This window comes from Poromitra crassiceps (genome assembly GCF_964638095.1).
Source record: "Poromitra crassiceps genome assembly, chromosome: 9".
NCBI lineage: Eukaryota > Metazoa > Chordata > Actinopteri > Beryciformes > Melamphaidae > Poromitra > Poromitra crassiceps.
Window position 1 is genome coordinate 44,130,235 of NC_139630.1, and position 21,634 is coordinate 44,151,868.

The window sequence follows — 21,634 nt, forward strand, 5'->3', positions numbered from 1 at the left end:
TAGCTTTTACAATCTTTATTATTAAAATGTCTACCAACATAGTAAAATAAGTTATACATCTGGCCATCAAATTACACATTTCATTTACAGTCCATTCTGAAGCAACAGCTTTGGGAGAATGGTAGATATGGTATTCCTGAAATGCTAGAACCCAATCCTCCCTCCATTTTAAAATAATTTCCACAGGAAATGACATTTAAAAACAAAAAAACGTTGCCCCTTAAAAAAAAATCAATGCTATTTTTTTTTATCCTAAAAAGAACTGAAAATCCTCAGGCATAATAAAATTGTTATTGCACAATAAGCTGTTTTTCAAAGTGGCAATCCTTGCTACTCTTCACCATTTCAATTTCAGACACGTAATTGATTTATGGTGCTTTAAAGTAAGGACATGTTTAATAAACTTTCATTGCACAGGTTTTCTTTAATTGAAATATGAAAAAATAATCATGAATTATAGTTGCATCTGGGTTGTTATTGTGGTGGTTAGGGTAAGGGGTTGTTCAAGTCCTCTGTCGTGTTTTTTTTAAGGCTCGGCCATGGCTGGCCTGACTGAGTCCTGAGGGGCTGGCTCTTGCTTCGTGGACAAGTCCTGCCCCTGTGCGGGGCCGGGGTGGGGGCCCACAGAGTTTTGGAGGGCGCCAGGTGGAGCCTGAACAAAAGCATCGCCGTGATGAGGATGGAGTGGGGCGCCTCCTGGAAGCAGGTGTGCTGGTGGGTAGGCGTGGTCACGTGGTCCTGGGAAGCGCACATCAGGAGGGAATGGTGGGCGTGGTCCCATGGGGCCACGGATACCTAGACGGGACAATTGTAGAGGGGACATGACATGAGGTAACGCATGCTGAAAAGCCTGCAAAGTGGTCAGTGACAGTGCATAAATGATGAATGTAAAGACTGGCTTGAACTAGGTAATAGTTCCCATACCGTGTGGTGGAGGCATCGGTCCAAAATGATGAGGTGGAGGGGGACGGAAGTGTGGGGGCGGCGGACCCCGAGGATCCAGCGGAAGGCCAGGGCCCAGCCTGGGGCGAAAAGCGTGTCCGTTGGATGGACGATGTGAAAAGTCTCCTGCCATGAGTCCAGGTGGGGCCATACCTGGGTGTCCGTTGGCTGGTAGCGGAGGCCCATGAGGAGGTACATTGGGAGGAAGGGGGCCGTGGGGGTGGTGGTAGAGGGGGCCGTGGGGTCCCAGGCCAGTTCGCGGGGGCCTGGGAGGCCCAGGAGGTGGCAGACGGCCATGGGGTCCAGGAGGCGGCAGAGGGTCATGAGGGGGGCCTTGAGGACCAGGGACAGGTGGGGGTCCTGGGACCATGGAGGCAGGCGAGTCCCTGATTGGAGAGGCTATGAAGGATCCGGGGCCCTGAAAAGTCCACCAAGGCAGATTGTGAGACATCTACACCAGTCAGAGACATTAGCGTTAGGGGTGCACCGATCGATCGGCAAGCAATCTGTATCGGCCGATTTTGACCTCAAATATGCGATCGGCTGATTGCCGATATTTCTTTATATTTTTTATTTTTTTATAAAAAAAAGCCCTATCACTAATCAGGCTTTCCAACGATATAAAATACAATGCCAATTGGTATTATTAAAGGGGAGAAATAATCGACTGAAATAACATTTCCAAACTTTTTTTGAGGAGTTTATATATCGGTGATCGGTAATCGGTCGATGATCGGTTGGGCAGATATTTCCCATAGGCGATCGGCGATCGGTGGCAAAAAACGTGATCGGTGCACCCCTAATTAGCGTGCTGCGTTTGATTGTGGCTCATGAGCAGTCACCAGCGACATGAGATGCAATAAAAGTTTAGTCATGCAATGAGAAAAAACACACGCAATGAGAAAAAACACACACGCAATGAGAAAAAACTCCCAGCAAAATGTACAGTTAGCCAAGGGTCAATCACATTACCAACAACCACACACCGTGATCTTTTTAGAATAAAAAAAAATCAAACCGCCTCCACAAATCCTTTCAATCATGATCTGGTTCAGTGCTGTGAGCACAGGTGAAACCACACATTCAGACAGAAAAGTTTAGTCAAACAGTGAAGCAAAATGGCATTGATCTCTCCCCAAGTCCATATCCAGCTTTAGGGAGGAGGGGGTGCAATGTGCACAGACACCTTCACACCAGAGGGGGTGCAATGCGCACAGACACCTTCACACCTAGCACCTAGACTGGACAGCCCAGCCTCTTTACTCACTGGCTCTGGACTCTCAGTGGAGGCCTCAGCCTGTGTCTCTGCTTGTGTCTGTGAATCTACTGGTGCTGTCTGTTTCAGAGCAAGGACATACACAAGGGACATGAGGGTAGGAGCTCTAGACCTACAGACGGAATGACAGAAGCTGTAGTATCAAATCTGATTTAGAACAGACTTACAGATACGTCCATATTGGCAGGTGATGAAGTACGGGGGGCCATCATGTCTAAAAGAGGAGAGAACAGCAAAGTATTTACAGGCAGGTTGACAGTTTAAGAAGCAAACATGAGCCCTTTGATGAAGTTGAATCTCGACGTACCGATCCCGGAGGGGTGTTTGTTTTCAGCGTAGCGGCCATGTGGGTCTGACGGAGGCCGCGGTCCTGAGGGGAAAAACACAAGACAACAAATCATCAAATTCCTGAAAGATGCTGCCTGCACGACTTTCTCATCAAGACATTGCTGTGAAGCCAGTAATTAGGACACACTGTAATGATAGCAAGAAGCCAAAAGCCTCTACAAGCAGCAGAATTGATGATGTGAATTGTGCTTTCATTGCTTCATCCCATTCCTGTATACTCAAATGTGCTTAATGCCTATTAACAATGTAATAAGCATGAGAGAATACTTGGAAGTTTACAGCAAATACTCAACACAACTCGTTCATAATCACAATGATTCCTTTGAAGGAAAATACAAATGTATTTCATTTTTCTTTTCTTCAAACCTATACTTTACATCGTCCCCACTCCCCAGATTATTGTGTTATTGCATTATGTTTGTTGCTGCCAATAGCACCAAACCAGCATAAATAAGAAGCAAAGACAGAAGACCAAGTATTACAAAAGCATAGCTAGGTAATCCGTACTCCATGAAGAGACCAGTCAGAGGAATGGAGGAGAGACCAGTCAGAGGAATGGAGGAGACACCAGTCAGAGGAATGGAGCATTGTGGATTTGTTTCTGCCACATAAAGGTGGGGTGAAGCAGGCTTGAACAGGTGCAAAATAGTTCCACCACAAACGGAAATGTGTGTATGGTTGAACTGAAAAGGAAGAGAACAGGAGGAGGAAATGGAGAGTTGAGGACACAAAGGAAGAGACTCAGAGTCAGACCCAGCAGGTACCAAGGAGATGCGGGATGAGATACGCACTGGAAAGAAAAAAGGAAAGAAACTGGAGGAGGTGAAAGCGGTGAAAAGAATCAGGTGAGGCGTGCAAGAGGAGCGGGGGGGACGCAAGTTTGGAACCGAGGGCTGAGGTGCAACCGCTCGGCCAATCAGCGAAGGGGAAGTCATCCACTGGGACTCACCATACGGGTCAATTCTTCGCCCCACAGGGGCAGAGGGGGGCCGCCTGGGACCCTCTATCATTGGAGGGGGGGATGGTGCACCCCCACTCACAGGAGAGGGCCCATATGAATCACCTGTTATGATCAAACCATCCATTTCAACGATGGAAAACACAGCCAATTATTGCACAAGTGTTCATCTAATTAAATCAATTAATTATTGAAGTGATATATATATACAATCAAACCAATCAGAAAATGAATCCACGTATTAAAAGATGCCTTGTATGACCCCCACCTGTGGAAAGTAACTACCCAAGCTGGCCTGGGATGTATTCCCAGCCTTCCTACTGTGTAAAAAAAGAAAATATAGTATACAGTACTATGATGTGGAGTGGACTGCTCATTGTCCTGGGGATGGGGGGGATGGGGGGGGGGACCCAGGGTCTTCTTGCAAATGCAACCCAATCTACTGCTCTTTGGGACGGGCACTGTCCCAAGCTACGGCAACATAACAGCAGGGAAGGAGTGGGAGGGGCTTACCTTGACGAGGGCCCAGCGGTTGTCCAGAGTTGGGTCTGAAGAGGGGGGCACGACGCTCGTTTAGCTGGGAGGTGAGCACAGCCAGTCTGCAGGGGTCAAATAATCATTAGTGAACATAGGGAAGTGAAATTCTGATATTTACTTTAAACTGTAAAACAACCACCACCAAAACACTTTACTGATATTTACTTTAAACTGTAAAACAACCACCACCAAAACACTTTACTGATATTTACTTTAAACTGTAAAACAACCACCACCAAAAACACTTTACTGATATTTACTTTAAACTGTAAAACAACAACCACCACCAAAACACTTTACTGATATTTACTTTAAACTGTAAAACAACAACCACCAAAACACTTTACTGATATTTACTTTAAACTGTAAAACAACAACCACCACCAAAACACTTTACTGATATTTACTTTAAACTGTAAAACAACAACAACCACCAAAACACTTTACTGATATTTACTTTAAACTGTAAAACAACCACCACCAAAACACTTTACTGATATTTACTTTAAACTGTAAAACAACCACCACCAAAACACTTTACTGATATTTACTTTAAACTGTAAAACAACCACCACCAAAACACTTTACTGATATTTACTTTAAAGTGTAAAACAACAACCACCAAAACACTCTACTGATATTTACTTTAAACTGTAAAACAACCACCACCAAAACACTCTACTGATATTTACTTTAAAGTGTAAAACAACCACCACCAAAACACTTTACTGATATTTACTTTAAACTGTAAAACAACCACCACCAAAACATTTTACTGATATTTACTTTAAAGTGTAAAACAACCACCAAAACACTTTACTGATATTTACTTTAAACTGTAAAACAACAACAACCACCAAAACACTTTACTGATATTTACTTTAAAGTGTAAAACAACAACAACCACCAAAACACTTTACTGATATTTACTTTAAACTGTAAAACAACAACAACCACCAAAACACTTTACTGATATTTACTTTAAACTGTAAAACAACAACAACCACCAAAACACTTTACTGATATTTACTTTAAACTGTAAAACAACAACAACCACCAAAACACTTTACTGGCCTTGCTTACTTTTCACGGAGCTTTGATGTTTCCACCTTCTCTTGATTCAGAGCCCGCTCTGCATTTCGAGCATTCACCTGGAGACACCATGGAACCCCCAAATATTCATCATAATGCTTGCAGAGAATTAGGCTTATATATTAATTTAATATACTACAAAATTATGTTAAATATCAGACACTCTGCAGCATACCCAGTTTGAGTGAGTTTTATTTTCCTGTTCTTTTATCTAGAAGAAAGAGAAAAAATATCATTGAGGGTACAGTAAACATTTTTCACTGATTGTTAAAAAAAATAAAGCTGGCATGTACTGACCTGCTCTTTATAGACCCCCTCAGTCTTCTTCATCTGATCCTCCATTTCATTAATGCGTTGCCTTAAGACTTTGACCTGCTCCTCGGCCTCCAGAGCTTTCCCTCCCACCTCAGACAGCAGACTCTCCTTGCTGCGGCGCTCCAACTCCTCCTTGGTTAATCTCCTGTGAGGCCACAGAAACAACACACTCCTTTCAACAACAGTAACTCCCAGTTTTCCCCATTTGAAAATGAAAAGGGAAAACAGGCCAGCACACAAAATGTCCTTTCAAAATTGTATTGGCATCTGGGACAGACGGCCCAGTTTGGTCAGTGTTTAAGTAGTGTCAAGAAAATATGATACTAGATGTTGGCTTAATTGGATTCTTCCACAATTACCATTGTGAAATGACAGCAAGTCTACAACTAGGGGTGCATTCGGAAATAGCACTCCGAGCGCACACTGTAATGTACCGTACCTTCGCGCTCTCATTTCAGTGTAGAGCGTCAGAGTGGATTTACGAACACACCCTAGATAAGATGCACAGTCAGTTTTTACACCAGTTGTTTTCCCCATACTTCTGCAATTGCAAAACTTCCCAAACGCTTGAAATGATCAGAATTGTCCCAGCAGTTCCCAACCTTTTCCCACTCATGGCCCACCTGAAAATCTAAAAAAGAAATTGCGGCCTACATCTGACAAACAGTGTGGACTCGGAGGCCAAATAATGTGTTCTGAGAGCACTTTTCTTAATGATGAAAGGAGCTGTCCCTCAGCACCACACAGAAATCAAAAATTAAAAGTGAGGGGCTGTCTGCAATAGGCTAATTAACAAACCACTAATTACAAATTAAATAACGGGATCATTCAACAATGGAGAAATGCATTCTCATACATACTAATAATAAAAATTCATTTTTTCTCACTATGATCGTAATGTTTTGCAAATGGTTTGGCGCCCCACTTGCAACATCTTCGCGGCCCACAGGTTGGGAATGGCTGGTCCATACAATTCAAGACTTCCAACAGTGAAGGAAAAGAACATTCATGTACTGGAAGGTCCACTTACTGCTGCAGAGCATTTTCCTTCTGTTGGTACATCTCAGTCATGATTTCATTCTTCTGCTGGAGGATCTTAAATTGGTTTTCAACATGGCTCTTATCACTTTTTAGGGTTGCGATGGCATGCTCAAGATCCTGGTGTTGTTCTGTAGCAAAGCACAATTGTACGTTTAGAGAGAGGGAGAGAGGTAGTCATCTTCAAAGGTTACATGCTTACCTACTGTATCTGCTGGAGGGTAAAGATAAAATAGTAGATTTTCAATGCTGCACATATCATTGTGCAACTTTTTTTTAAATCTTTCAGCAGTCAAGCTAAATGCTGACCTACTTTGTAATATTTTGTGAAAACAAACATGACCAACATACCCTCCATTGTCTTCCTAGCCTTTTCCTCATTCAGTAGTTTGGTCATGAAGCGATCACGCTCTTCTTCTACCACTATGAGCGTGGTCTGGACCTAGAAGCAAACAAGTGGATGACCAGTTATTGGAGAAGTCCACTTTCCTGGACTTTGTATTTCTATTCTTAACATTTGCCTTTCAGGCAGAAGCAGAGTGATCTTTATTAATTTGGTTGGCATCTTACTCGAGAAACATCCATCATTTGTTTAACCCTGTTCTTAATGGCAGTCTTCTTATCTGGAAAAGAAAATGGAAAGCCCATGAAATACTTTGTGTCAGGGAGTGAATGTGGCAGCCCTTTGAAGACTGCTGCACGTGTGTTGAAGTCTCTTGATGTCGTGATAGAGGCCAGGAGCAAAAGCAGTAGTCAAGCAATATGTGCCACAATTCATTTTGTACAAGTAACAAATATCAAAGAGTAGTCTAATGAATCCTGAATCTATTTGCATTTGTTCATCTGCTCAAACCATTAAAAAAAGTGTACTATTGCTTTCACCAAACTACTGACAGAGTTGGACTTACCGGTGGCCACCTCACCATTGGCTAAAACTCTGCCGTCACTTTTTTGCAAATCACAAGCGTCTAGGTCTGCCAGAAGATCAGACAGCACCTGCCAGGAGGAATTTTGAGGTGGAGTACGTCAACAATTTGATGCAAACCAAAGTTGAACGACTGTTTGCAAGGTAAGGACTAGGTATGAACAGTTGATTATGATCACTAAGAAAAATTGTGATTTTAAATTAAAAAAAATCAACTGACCTCCACATTGTGATCTTTGATAACCAAAATCAACTGACCTCCACATTGTGATCTTTGAGAACCACAGAGTCCTCCAGCTCTTTCTGGGACTTCTGGTAGATTTTGATCTGCTCGTTCAGTTCCTTATGTTTGGCCTCCCATCCCTTAGTGGTGGTCTTGAGCTGCAAGAATCGGTGGGATGATCAGGACAGTGTTTCAGGAAAATGGATTGAGTTTGCTGAAATTATCTGATTTGTGTGAACCTCTTCCATTGATCCAAACTCTACTCAAAGGAATCAGTTAGCAGGTGCAGTGACAGGCAGGAGAGACCGGTGCTCATATGTGTAATATATGATATATCAGAATAATGGCAGGATCTGAGACTTCAAATATCCACCAAGTTAGACCATTTTTAGGAAATCGACCTTAGTCATTAACAAAACACCCAAACAAGTTCAAATATTATCTTACCGTTTTGTTATCTTCTTTTAGTGCTGCATAATCCTTCTCAAGACACTTGTGCTGGACATTTCGAGCATCCTCACGAATCTTGGCCTCGTCCAGAAGAACAGTGGTCTGTGGCAGATCATTGCAGTTTAGAGTTATATGGAGCTGTTTGGTTACAACACTTAACAGACGCAAACAATGCACAAATCATTGCAAGAGGACGTGGGAGTAAATGACATTCACCTTAGCAAGCGCTTCCTGAGTCTTCTTCCTGCTGAGCTGCAGCTTATCATTCGACTTCTCCAACTTTTCAATCTGTGAAAGAAACCATTCAGCATCGTGAATTTAAGAAAACAAATAATGGAGTTAAGATACAAACGCAAGAGAATTCAACATACCCGGGTTTCATTTTTAAGATAATTTGCCCGCTCCTCTTCAAGGAGCCTTGCATATTTGTTCTTTTCCTCAGCAATCTGTCGATTCTGTGTTTCTGCCTGCAAAACCTTACGCTGCAAAGATAAGAAAATACAGGGTTAACCAACAGCCCCTTATCAAATGAAAAATATGCACAGCCATTGGACTTTCTTTCCCAATTAAAGATAAAATCCATAATCCCAACATACAATGGTAAGCGGCCATTATCAAATGCCAACACCAAAATATGACTGGAGTCTTGTCCTCATTCTTAAATTGTCCGAAGGCGGTCTTCAAATACAAACACTCAACATAAGGTGCGCTAAAGACAGCATGTAGCACCAAGCTAATAATATACCAGGGACACATGTACGGGTTCGGGGGTCTGCATTGTCAGTCAAGTTGACCAATCTCCCAAAGACGTGGTGTTGTGTTCATATAAGAAACAATCTACAGCTGCATCTGTGTCTTCATTCAACATTTTCTAGTTGTCAATCTACAGGTCAGACTCAACTAGACAAACAGAACATCTCAAAACAAGAGGGCACTCGGTAGAGTGCAAACCTCCACCAACATTTCTACAAAGTTTAATGGCGTTACGCCAGTGCCAGTGGGCGTGGAAAGTTAATCAGGTTTAAGTTGGCCCATGACCTATTTTTCTACAAAGTTTTGTGCAAATCTGTTCATAACTTTTTGAGAGATCCTGCCGAAAACAGACAGACAGGCAGGCAGACAGACAGACAGGCAGACAGACAGGCAGGCAGACAGACAGACAGGCAGGCAGGCAGGCAGACAGACAGACAGACAGACAGTCAGACAGGCAGACAGCCGGGGCGAAAACATGACCTCCCGGTCAGACAGCTCCATTGCTGGAGGTAAAAAGTCCTCATTTCCTTAGTACTTACTTCCAGGTCTTGGTTCCTTTTCAGGGCACAACTATTTGTTTCCACAGACTGTTTTTGCTTTTCTTTCAGTTCTTCAGTCTAAAAAACAGACAAAACAAAAAACTAAAGTTTCATTGACTGGTAAAGAAGATACCGGTACTTCTAAATTTGATAGAACTGAAAAATGTATCTTACCTGTTGCTGGAGTTCAGACATCTTTGAGACAGCATCGTTCTTTTCTTTTTTGAATGCCTCCATTTGGTGCTTGAGTACTTTTTCATCCACTGAACAGACAAAGCACAGTGCACAATCAGACAGTTATGATGATATATTTACACAATCTGTTTTTTGTTTGTCATGTGAAAAAGGAGATGAAAAACTTACCAAGGTATTCTCGCTTTTTTACCTACAGAAAAAACAGGTTTAAAAAGAGAATCAAGAATCATACATTTGACTACATTATCAGCATTGTTTGGCCATATGATTTCCACAATGCAGAAAATACGGACAGCATCATGGAATTTAGTAATAAAAATCTACTGCAAAAAATGGAATATTGTAGAATTTTCCATAATTTGGCTGAAATGGGGGGGGGGTCCAAAAGTGGGCATAATTATTGTAGTAACCTCAACTATTGCATTGTAAAATATGCGTAGAGAATTCGGTTTTTGATTTGGGTGTTTCGGGGGGGGGGGGGGGGGACCCTTACGTCAACTTGGTTCTCACTTTGAGAAACATGTTGAAGAGGCTGTCTGTGAGAGGGCCAAGTCATCAAACAAACAACACAAAGTGTCACGACTCACAACAGGATAGACATTATGCTATAGTTGTATTGCGTTACAAATAGTTTTTTAATAACGATGTGTTCAACTGTTATTCAGATGAGGACTAGAATATTAAATATATTGCTTTTCTTTTTCTACTGGCAAATAACACAGAATATGAGGCGGGATGAAAGCAGCAACATCACAAAGCTTACTGCCAATATGGTCCTCCAGAAGAAGAGAGTGAATGTGAATACTCCAACCAGTGCAGTGATGACAACAGCTTGCAAGGGAAAGCCAAACACTGTTTCCCCTGGCTTCCACTCTTCTGGCAGAAGGGAAATCATCTTAGGACACACAAACGCACTGTCAGGGATATGATCACGAATGCAAAAAAGCTGGGAAAAAGGTTAACAATCATAATGTTAATCAATCATGGATGTGAGTTGTTTGTCAGAAAAATAATGTACTGAGCGATAGAGAGGGATAGATACACCATTGTCTCTATTCAAATTTAATTACTGTACTAGACCTTGTGAGGGCAGCTGGATTCACGCGAGATCATGAGATCACAATCACACGACAAATCCATCTCGCCACGCTCCAATCTATTGGTATGAATCTGAACCACCAGTGGTTGGCACCATCAGAGTTACTATTTGAAAAGTATTGTTATGTCAAAAGTACTACAGTCAGCGAGTATCACAAGAGCTTAGTGTCTTGGTACTTTAGTGCAGGATAGGACTAACTTTTACATCCACCTACCACTTTAGGAAATTGTATCATTTAGGTCAAATTTAGGATGTGTGATTATTATTTTTTTTACAATTAAAAAGAACCTTTAAACAATCATTGGTTACTGCAAAAAGACTGGTTGAATGGATAAACTTATCATGAAGTCAACATTGACCAGCATTCGACTGCTGCAGTAATGTTAAAATAGTGTGTGCACTGTGCAGTCATAGAAGAGATCTGCGTATCAGACCAACCAAAACGAAACCTTTGAACTGAGCTTGTGGCAGCAAAAACAAGAACAAACATACAGCCTATGGCTCCTAATGAAAATAACTGACAACCTATAGCATCAAATAACCTTGAGAATATGGACATTATGTGTTGGGTGGCCTTGTCTGGATTGACACTGCATGTGCCCTTTAAGCCCAGTGCAAACCAACAAATTGGTAATCGATTTATGGGTCCATTCATAAATTATATTGCACACAGCAAAAAGATCACCGTGGAACTTAGTGGAAGTGAGTGATCTTGTTTCTGAACACAGAAGGGGAAAGATCAGCGGCAACTGTTACCACAGACAAGTCTGGTGAGTAGACTTCTGGAGCAACGTTAAAGTCAACGAACTTCATCCACCATAATGTTCAATCTACCCTTTACCTGCAGGCCATGTAACGTTAGCTTGGCAGCTAGACACCGGCATATAAATAAAGGACAGAAAGACTAATTTCCCACTTACATGTTGCAGCTTCTTCAGAAAAAGCAGATACATGTGATCCAATTCCAATACAGGCCGATATGTATCACCATCCATGACAGTCTCTGGCACTGACTAGATTGCAAAAACAGGAACGGAGCGCTAGCCAATGCTAGTTTGACAGATGTTGATAACGCGTTAGCTAGCCCCCAAGCAAACTGCACTGATACAGTTAGCTAAGGCTGGGGGGAGTTCAACGACAACAAATACACGTTATAAATCCTGACAACGTTAGATAATTAAGACAGTTGTTGACTCACTGACAATAATTATAACTTGACAACGATAGCTGACTAACGTTAAATGAAATTGAGTCGTCGGTCGTTCGAACCCCTTTCACAATAAAAAAAAAAAAACACAACAAGCTGGCTAACGTCGCTAGCAGAGCTGGAACCTTGACTGCGGATAGCGATATTTGTGACATAAACGAGCAAGAAGCCAAATGGATTGACGGCAACATACGTTAGCTAACACGATACAACAAATGTGTCTTATCATAACTGTTTTCCTTATCAATCTTAGGCCCCGGCTAGCCAGTAGCCAGCTCACCACGGCACCGGTTGTGTTGAACTTCAGCCTACTACACTGGAACACGTCAACAGAAGAGAGTAGGGGTGCATTCAAGTCAACTCGGAAATTGTAAACACGTTACTTTACTGAAGACGCATTGCAGCAGTGGCCTGGGTGGGTGAGTAGTAACCTGGTAGTAACCTGTCTAACGATCATATGGGTGGGCAATTATTTTTCCTGGGGGGGCCACATGAGAAGCCCAGATTGTTGCCAGGGGCAAAGAAATTGTTGTCATGCCATAACCTCTAATATTATCACTAGATTAAACTCTAGAAAACATACTGTGCACTTATTCTTCAGCATTTATTATATTGAAAATCACTCTAAACAGCCAATTTAATTCATCTCATTTGATGTTTTAGCCTCATAAGTAAACTGGTGTGGTTTGTCTTAGACCTCCCATGCCAGGCAGAACCATCATGAGGGCTGGTTCTGGCCCCCGGGCCGTATGATGCCCAGGTCTGATATACAGTATATTAATTTACTACATTAAAGACATTTAGGTGATAGTTGAAGAAGCAGAACAAATATTCAGTGAAAATGATACCTACATTTGTCATTATCATGAATTTGGGTGACAAGGCTATAATTTATTTGCAAATGTATTCTTAGACTTACCACAATGGTCCACTCTGCAATTTTAGTCCTGATCATGGCAAGAACGCAGACTGTGTATAACATTCCGGTTGAGAATAAACCCAATTCTTCCTCATGAATATCAGACACTGGTTCCATTGAGTCCAGCGATCCTGGATGAACAAAAATGTGGAAACGATTATGAAAAGATTATGGGAGAGCTTGCAAAGGCAAACAGCTCAATCAACACCTGTTTTCTGCCAAAAGCCAGAGAACCAAACTAATCTAATCCATGATGTTCCATGAAAACTTCAAGTTGCTCAACTAGCAATGGGTTATGAGACCAATTTGTAGACTCTAATAATGAGCTTTTAAACCCAAATTAGCTATACTTTTTCTAGTCCTAACAGGTACAGAAAGTGTACCATTGTCAAATAAAGAGTTTAACATTTTCTGATGAAGCCACGATGTAACAGACTTTCTTTTATTGTAAAATAAATAAAAAATAAAAATGTTGAACTCTGGTGACACTACAGTTCGGGATCAGGTTAGGTTCACAATCAACTTTTTAGATGAAAATTATGATTTCTGATTTAGTAGCTTAACAAAGAAAAAACAACCCATAGTGTAAGACAATAGAGCAGCTCGTTTCAAATTTTAGGAGAATTGCTTACGTGGACCAAAAAAAAAAAAAAAAAGGAAAAAGAAATCTGAGATCATAGACATAAGTGAATTCTGTTTTGAGTTCAACTTCAAGGTGTTGATATCATCAACCTATTTCCCATGTAAGGTCGCTGAAGGTTCATATTTCCACTGTATTTTTGTTTGCCCTGCTATTCATGACTTCTGGGTCAAAGTGTGTAAAGAAGTTGATACCATATTCGGGAAAAAAATTACACTTGACCCTATCTCCTGCATTCTGGGACTACATACAGCAGCATTAAACCTTGTCTCCTCTTCATTGAAGCTGCTCAAAGTGCTTCTCTATATGTGTTCTTCTTCAGTGGATCTCAGACTCAGCCCCAACAGTTTCGCAGTGGATTCTGAGTGTTATGGAACTTCTCCCTCTGGAAGCTATCAGCTTTTGGCATTCACATTTTTTAAAATCTGGATCCCCTTTCTGGACTATATTGGAGAGGATAGAGCCCGGGCCCTTCGGAGTGTTCTCTGCGGACTGGCATGGTCTGACATATGACATGTGGTGGGCCTTTATCTATTTATTGTGTCTGCATACCCCTGCTGTACTACTTTCTACAGTGTTAACCTTCTGCCTACTGTAGATGCTCTGTGCGTTTGTTTTTGTTTGTGTGTTTGGTTTTATGTTTTGCTGTTATTATTTTTGTGGAGATTGTGTGTGTTGTGTTGTGGGTGACTGGGGACGGAGGGCATATTATTTGTTATCGCATTCTTCACTGACTGTTTGCCCCTCCGATAACTAAAAAATGAATAAACATACTTTAAAAAAAAAACATATTTCCCATAGTTTTATAAAGCTTCTAGACTGCCAACCTGAGGATGAGTGCTCCATCTCCACACCAAGGCCCATGTCAAAGGGATTTTCCAGGGTGGCTTGCGGGACTTTCTGCAGTTCCTCTGGTGCACTGAAACTTGGCTGATTGTCTTTGTTTTTGTTGAAGTGCTCTCCATCCTCCTCCACACTGACATCTGGTCCCCTTTGCACTTCATCCACGACGACTTGCTCCTCTTCCTTTTCTGCTGGCCTTTCCACTGGATCTGTTACTGTGAGGTCATCATGCCCGTCAGGATCTGTTACTGTGATGTCATCATGCCCGTCAGGATCTGTTACTGTGAGGTCATCATGTGCGTCAGGATGTGTTACTGTGAGGTCATCATGCCTGTCAGGATCTGTTACTGTGAGGTCACCACCCCCGTCAGACCCACGGAGGATATCTTCATGTTTTTCTTCAGCTGTGTGCTGGAGCACTTCTTCATCTTTAACGTTCAATTCATGGTCATCTACAATGAAAACATTGAAAAACACAGAGCAATAAGGCATTAATAAAGGAAGTTTCTTTACAGGTACTGTATAATTCAAGATTTCTGGTCAGAAAATCCCATATTCCTACCTATTAGAAATCTGTTTTTCAGCTAGGTGTGCACACGTTCAAATCTCTGGCTCACACTGTAACAATGTAACTGATCTGGTGACAGAAGGTGTGGTCTCTCATGCTCAAGAGATCACTATTTGCCAAGCAGGAGCTTTGTGTGACTACTTCTTAACTCTAGGCTTCTTAACTGAAAGGCTATTGTAAGACTATGGCAGCGCTGCAAATGTTAGTGCCTGTATCACTATAAACTAGGGCCAAACTATTCTAACCAATGATTTTTAACACTGTAATATCCATAACTGGGCTGGAGACTGGATGAAAACTGTCAATAAATGTATTTCTTAAATATGTAAACAATAGACAATACCTTTTTAAAAGTGGCCACTAGTTAGTTAGAAGTTAATGTAAATGTTTAAATGTACCTGTCTGTCTTAGCCTGTGCATAACCACCCCCCCCCCCCCCCCCCCCACCCGAGTACATTGTGAGCAACGTAAGCCAGAGTCAAATTCCTTGTATGTACATACTTGACCAATAAAGCGGATTCTGATGAATGCCAAGTATAATTGTTAACACAGGGCTGCTATCACTAATGGTTATACACCTGTTGTGCGATATCAAGTTCTGCCTTAATGTTATTAGTGGAATGTGAGCTCATGCAATACATGGATCTCTGAAAAGCCCATATCAGTGGATAACACTGGTGCACTGTTACATCTGCCTGACTTTGCCAATTACAGAAGAGCCATCAACCCTCCTATTACAAAAGTCAAAGTTAAAACAAAAATACCTCGGTCAGTATTTGATGCTGTGTCGTCTGTTGCCAAAGGTGTGCTATCGCTGGCCGCTGAATACTTCTGTCGCAGGTTGAATGCAAGCTCCTGGAAGGCATCCAATATTTCAGCTTCCTCTACCTCTGCCATACTGTTGTCCCTTTGTTGGACGTCACCGTGTTTTAGGTTTAGACTATCCAGCATCTTCTCGGTCTCATCCAGGATGGTGTTCTCAGAGACTTCCAAAATGCCCTCGAGTGCCTTTTCGATGTCTTCAGTAGTGCCTACATATGAGCGACGGGCAGACTGCAACTCCACGTCCAGGTCAGAGAACATGGCCTCCACTTTGAAGAGATTATTCAGACCTAAAAGCTTTTGGAAGCGGACCATGTCCTCCTCCGTGAGGTGGTCTCGCAGCAGAGTCAGTCTCAGGACGCTGTCGCTGTATTCTGGCTCTGAGGGCGTTGGCAGACTTGATTCTTGTGAGGGTTTGTCAACATCAGTGAGTGATGTGTGTGACTGGGTGAAAGAGATGGCATTTTCGTCTTCAAGCAATTCTTCTTTCTCCCCCCCCTCTATCCTTGTGTGTTTTGATGGCGCTTCGTCCCCCTTCTCACTTAGCCGCTCTCCCTCGGCAGATAATTCTGAGGAGCTATGCTTTTTTCTAGCCTTTTCTAAATTTCTAGCTGTATAGTCTTGGAATTTCTTAAATAGGCTGTCATATGCTGTGTTTTCATCAAGATCTTTGACTTGTGAATCCTGTGATTTCTTCTCCTCAATAGGCAAGTCCTCTTTTGGTTCAATTTCCATAATGGGTTCTTGATGGGTCAAGGTTTTGTTTTCTTCTAACGTAGTGTCTAAATCCTCTCTATAATCATGAGAAGTGTTATAGTCCTGTACATATGCAGTATCTTGACCCTCTGAATCTTCTGACACCTCCTCCTCCTGAGTGGGTTCATCTAGTGTTTGAGGCTGGGGGTCACCTGATGTGTTGTCTTTTGATATAGGACTCACTGGTGCCATACTCTCTTCTGTTGTTTGATGGGATCTCTGCTCACCAGTGGGAACGACTATTTCATCCTGGGCTTTTTCATGCCTGGTCATTTCTCCATCGCTCTCATCAGCTAAATCAGGCTCAGAGTCCGTATGGGTTTCTTCATTTCTTGCTTCTATGGAACTGGATGTAGGAGGATCTTTAGGAACTAGCTCTTTGTCTTCTGGCTGCTTCAGTGATTCCACAGATAGCAACTGAACCTCTTCTTTATTTGCATCCTCAGTACTTGGAGGGCTTTTTGAGATTTCTTCGACGTCTCCTTCATCGTCGTCTTCCTCAGTAGTTGCAGGGGATGTTGAGGTGATCTCTTCCACATCCCCTTCGTCGTCATCCTCCTCAGTACTTGGAGGGATTTGAGAGACGATTTCTTCCACATCACCTTCGTCGTCATCTTCCTCAGTACTTGGAGGGATTTGAGAGACGATTTCTTCCACATCACCTTCGTCGTCATCTTCCTCCGAACTCGAAATATCCGTTGTCGTCTCTCCACCGCTGACTATTGCAAAAACTCTATCTCCAAGTGATGTCCACATGTTCTTATCCTCTGCAGTCTGTTGCTCATCATCATGTGTTGTTGGCAGACTTTCCTCCTCATTTAGAGGATCGCGTTCTGGAGCGTTTCCTCTTTCCTCAAAGAAAGACAGCAATGGCGTTTCTTTTTTGACATCACTGTCATCATCATTATGATATTCCAATTCTTTGCTTTCTTCCTCTTCGTCTTCATATGGCGTAACTTTCCAAGTGTCTTCATCATCGGTGGTGACAGCATCAAACGTTGTTCCAAGAGTAGTTTTTAACTCGGGGATTTGCATCCCTGCAGAAACCGGGGCAGATTCACTTTCTAAATCAGGATCATCTTTGGCCAGAACTTCAGTTTTTGCAGGGGTATCTTTGGTTTCACTCTTCTCTGAATCAACACTTTCCAGAATAGAGTCTCCTGTGGTTTGCTGCTCCTGCTCTGCATCTTCTGCAGCGGTCTCAGTAGCATCAGGTGCAGCTCCTGTATCAGACTCCACTGTTTCTGCAAGTGATCCAGTTGCCATGTCAGATGGAGGCAAAGAGGCACTTAAATCATCTGGGACCCTATCAAGATCCTCAGTGTGTTGTTCATGCTGGTCATTTTCATTTTCACTCTCAGTTGTCTCATCTGTTGATGGCTTTGTTTCTTCATCTGAGCCCTCCGCCGTTTTGATTTGGTCAGGTGTGTGTGTATTTTCACTATCATTCTCCTCCGTTAACACAGCAGAGCCCAACAGTAAATCTACATCGTAATTGTGAAACTGATCAAATCCTGTGTCAAAACAGACAAAATCTGTTTCCTGAAAGATGAGAAACAATTAAATGAAATTAAAATATATATCCTTTACATTTTCAATTCATGCACAGGAACACAAACTGGCAAACTGGTGGGGGTGGGGGGCAGCTTTTTGCATGCCTACCAAATTACATAGGACCACACAATACATATAAATTACATGACTTTATGGTGTTATTCTAATATGCGCCATGCTTTTTTTAGATTGTGTTTTAACTTGTCAAATCATTTAAAACCAGCAACTCATTTCAATACCTCTGCGTTTATTTCCAGTTCTTTTTCAGCATATATATGGTTGAGTGCAAGAAGGTCCTTTGGGAAATAGCCAAAGCGGTTAGCAACCTATTGAGAAAGGAGACATCACATTGACGATTACAACTTAGGCAAAACTAGATGCTGTCCAGTAACGATTAATTATTAACCACAGTATACTTACACTCCCCGCCCATAGGTCTGTTCTTCTGCCTGCCAATTTGTAGTATACATAGATAGTTTCAGATTTTTTGAAGGACAGGAACCGACAATCTGGTCCTGAGAAATCGCTCACTGCTTTTCCCCGACACAGGAGCACTGTGAATGCAAATGTGCAGAATTACAAATACATCCAAGAGGTAGGCTAAATCTGTTATATTTCCTATACAATAGATAAGAGATAATTAAAGGAAAGTCAAGGATCCAAAAGGCAACCTGCCAGTAACTTTCCAAGTCTTAGTATCGGGAAAAATAACGGTATAATGGTTCAACAATAACTAAGGCTTGCCCGCAATTGCACAGGGCAAGTACAATGCCATGTCAGGCTAGTAAATGTAGAGGCACCACTCCTGGTGCCTTGCCTGCCTGACAGGTCAGGCAGGCAAGGCACAAGGAGTGGCCAAGTGCAAAAGTGTTGATCAAAGCCCTGCCCCAGGTCCAACATAGCAAGGTATGGGCAGACTCATAATCCCACTATTCACCTGTGCTTCAGTGTCATGGAGTGCATTAAAACAGATTGGCGGAGCAGCTTCTCAGTTGAAATGCTGTGGAAACTGTTAGACATTAGCATTGAAGGGCAAGCAGGTGCCAATTTCGATGCTGAGAGCAGCATGTTGTATAAAGATGGTTGTCAGCAGGGCAGAGAGCATGTCATGTTTTATTAGGCTTTTGGATGTGAATTATCTGCTATAGCCTGTACTTTCACTCACTGTTAACAAGTCCATCTCTGGGGAGAAGGAGAAAGGCTGGGTCATACCATTTTCAATATGCAAGAATGTGTGTTGCTTTGCATCTATGACAATCTGTGTCCTGTTCTATTTCTAACGATTTAACATATGACAGTTAACTTTAGTCTTCTTTGTTGTTTGATAACAGCGAATACATAAAACAATTCGCATAGGTGCAAGTAGATTTCTGACAACAAAAACATTAACTTTGAACCTTCTTGCAACCACAACAAAATATTAAAACGTGTATTGGATAATTCCACAATATTGCCGTTTTTGCAAAAAGGGAACGCATGAAAACTGATCCTATAGGACGGCAAACAAGACAAGAACTCAGCTTCAAGTATCAGCACTCTTTCTTAGGTGCTGCTGCATCTAAACAGTTAAGTTAAGTTGAGTTAAGTTAAGTTATGGTTAGGTTTAAAATTATTTCTGGAACTCTGGAAAATGAATGAACCAACATATTAACCTATTTCTGTCCAAATTGCCATATTGGTTTGTTGCTTTGACCAAGGTTATTTGATCTACTGTGTCTCTGATCTAGATCCAAATAAGTTTCCCTTTCCAACACTTTTGCTCACCAAACCTTGACATCGGGTTTAACATCTATGTTAACATCACTTAAAATTCTGTAGAATTTCGTTATTGTAACCATGTTATTATTGACACATTGGCTTTCAAAGACTTTGCTGGTTGGATTGGTGGTAGCCTGCCCTACAGTTTGTGAATAGAATCGTTTGTTTTTGTTGTTAGTAGCCACTAGCCAGGAGGTGAGAAGTAACAATTAACTTTATATAACAGTTCCAGCTTACACTTAGGCTAACCAGTAACCACCTAAAATAGAGATAACGTGGGTAACGTTTAGTAACTTAGCCAACGGTGGCTACAGATATATATCTTTTTTTTTGCCAAAGGAAGGTCGGGATACAACACCGGCCGCTATTAGCGGCTAATGTTAGCTAAAGCTATGCATCCAGTCCAGCAAATGGTTACAGTAGCTAGGCAGGCCGGGGCTGCCAGTCAACACAGGCTTCGCGTGAAAGAACCTACCAATGTACAGACTGATAGTTGTCTGCCCCATTTTTTTTTCAAGGTGTAGCACATAAGCATCACTACAACAACCATAGGATGTTATCCAGTTGGAAAATATCGACTGGCAACAGGTCAAAGATAAGGCGCAGTTTATGGCTAGCTGGAAGCAGGCTGGGGAAGCATCATGATGAGCCAGTAAAACAATCCACAACTTACTGCTGCACTCCTCGTCCGCGCATCTTTTAAAGTCAGAGAATGTTTTATCCAATGCTGTAGCTGAAATGAAATTAAATAGCAGTAATAGAAAGCCTTTTCTGTAAAAGAGCTTTGCTGCCATGCTGGCAGTTTTGTAAATTGGGTTGGATCTGCTTGAGCAGGAGCACTGGGTGGGCAGAAGAAGCCGACACGTCAGCAGATCCTGTTGGCTGTGGGGTGTAGCTTACATCAGGATACGGTTCGGGTTTGGCTCGTTTGGCTGGAGGTGTCCGTGTAGGGAAACAAGTTAACTGCTGTAACGATAAGACAGAATCTATACAAGTAGCTATACAATGCACTGAAAGATTAAAAACAAGTTTCCTTCGTCATGACAATTCTTAAAGCGTTTTTTGATTGGTAGGCCTCCATGAAAAATCAGCTTCCCTCCACCCCATACCCAGCATGGATCACCAGCCACTCAACTTCTAAAGAGTTTGTTAAGAGTGATAGAGCAATAACATTTTGTTACTTAATAAAAATAACAGTTTGGGTGGAACAATTTCTTATCAAAATAAATCAAAATAATTATTTTTATATGACCATGGAAAGTCATCTTATACGAGGGATCAGCGTGACGTCACTTGCCACCCAGAAATGCGGAGGCCCGCGGCAGTATGAGTTGTGCCAAACAAATTATTATCTCAAAAACTATAGATCACATCGCTTATATTTTGACATTCTGAGTGAGAGGAGAAGTAGCTCAAGAGTTTGATGTATAAATTATATGCATGATGTCATGTTAAAGTTGTGTGAACTGTCGCAGTTTTTAAAATGTAAACAGAGTTAACTGGCTAGAGTCAGACACTCCACCACTTGTGCTCCATTGGGTTCCATTGCCGTTGCCGTTGCCACCCAGTGAAGCGGTTTGTTTACCAAAATGCTGCTTGGCTGATCCCTCATATAGCCTAGGCCTACAGCAAAAAAAATAAAGGTAGGCCTAAACAAGATAATGTACAGCCTACAATATGCTTCAGTAACCGCACCGACTTATTAGTATATCCCAGTGGTTCTCAAAGTTACCATTTCACATCCAACTCAATGGTTCTCAAAGTGGGGTCCGGGTCCACCAAAACCTTTACCACAGACTGAGCAATTAAATTGTTTATCTCCTGTGTGGATTATCATGTGTCTCTTAAAATTTCCTTTTTGACCAAAACCTTTACCA

At 41.9% G+C, this 21,634-nt stretch overlaps 1 protein-coding gene across 2 annotated transcripts; it reads right to left on the reverse strand.

The window, feature by feature from the left end:
* Positions 1–20,557, reverse strand: mia3 (MIA SH3 domain ER export factor 3; the record flags this gene model as incomplete). 2 transcript variants are annotated; one of them, XM_083642591.1, is made up of 28 exons in its annotated part: positions 1–795; positions 925–1,360; positions 2,210–2,278; positions 2,386–2,432; positions 2,526–2,588; positions 3,516–3,629; positions 4,038–4,123; positions 5,145–5,212; positions 5,329–5,364; positions 5,451–5,613; positions 6,499–6,637; positions 6,858–6,948; positions 7,077–7,129; positions 7,415–7,502; positions 7,690–7,812; positions 8,102–8,206; positions 8,321–8,392; positions 8,476–8,586; positions 9,397–9,474; positions 9,571–9,659; positions 9,760–9,781; positions 10,355–10,486; positions 12,817–12,947; positions 14,284–14,751; positions 15,632–17,987; positions 18,239–18,325; positions 18,420–18,553; positions 20,431–20,557. In XM_083642591.1, 28 exons carry the CDS (start codon positions 20,549–20,551, stop codon positions 527–529), a joined length of 5,751 nt encoding a protein of 1,916 aa, XP_083498717.1. In that variant the 3' UTR covers positions 1–526. The 2 variants fall into 2 exon arrangements, with proteins under 2 accessions (XP_083498717.1, XP_083498716.1); XM_083642590.1 differs by lacking the exon at positions 2,210–2,278 and having other exon boundaries at positions 20,431–20,551.
* Positions 20,558–21,634: the final 1,077 nt, after the last annotated feature.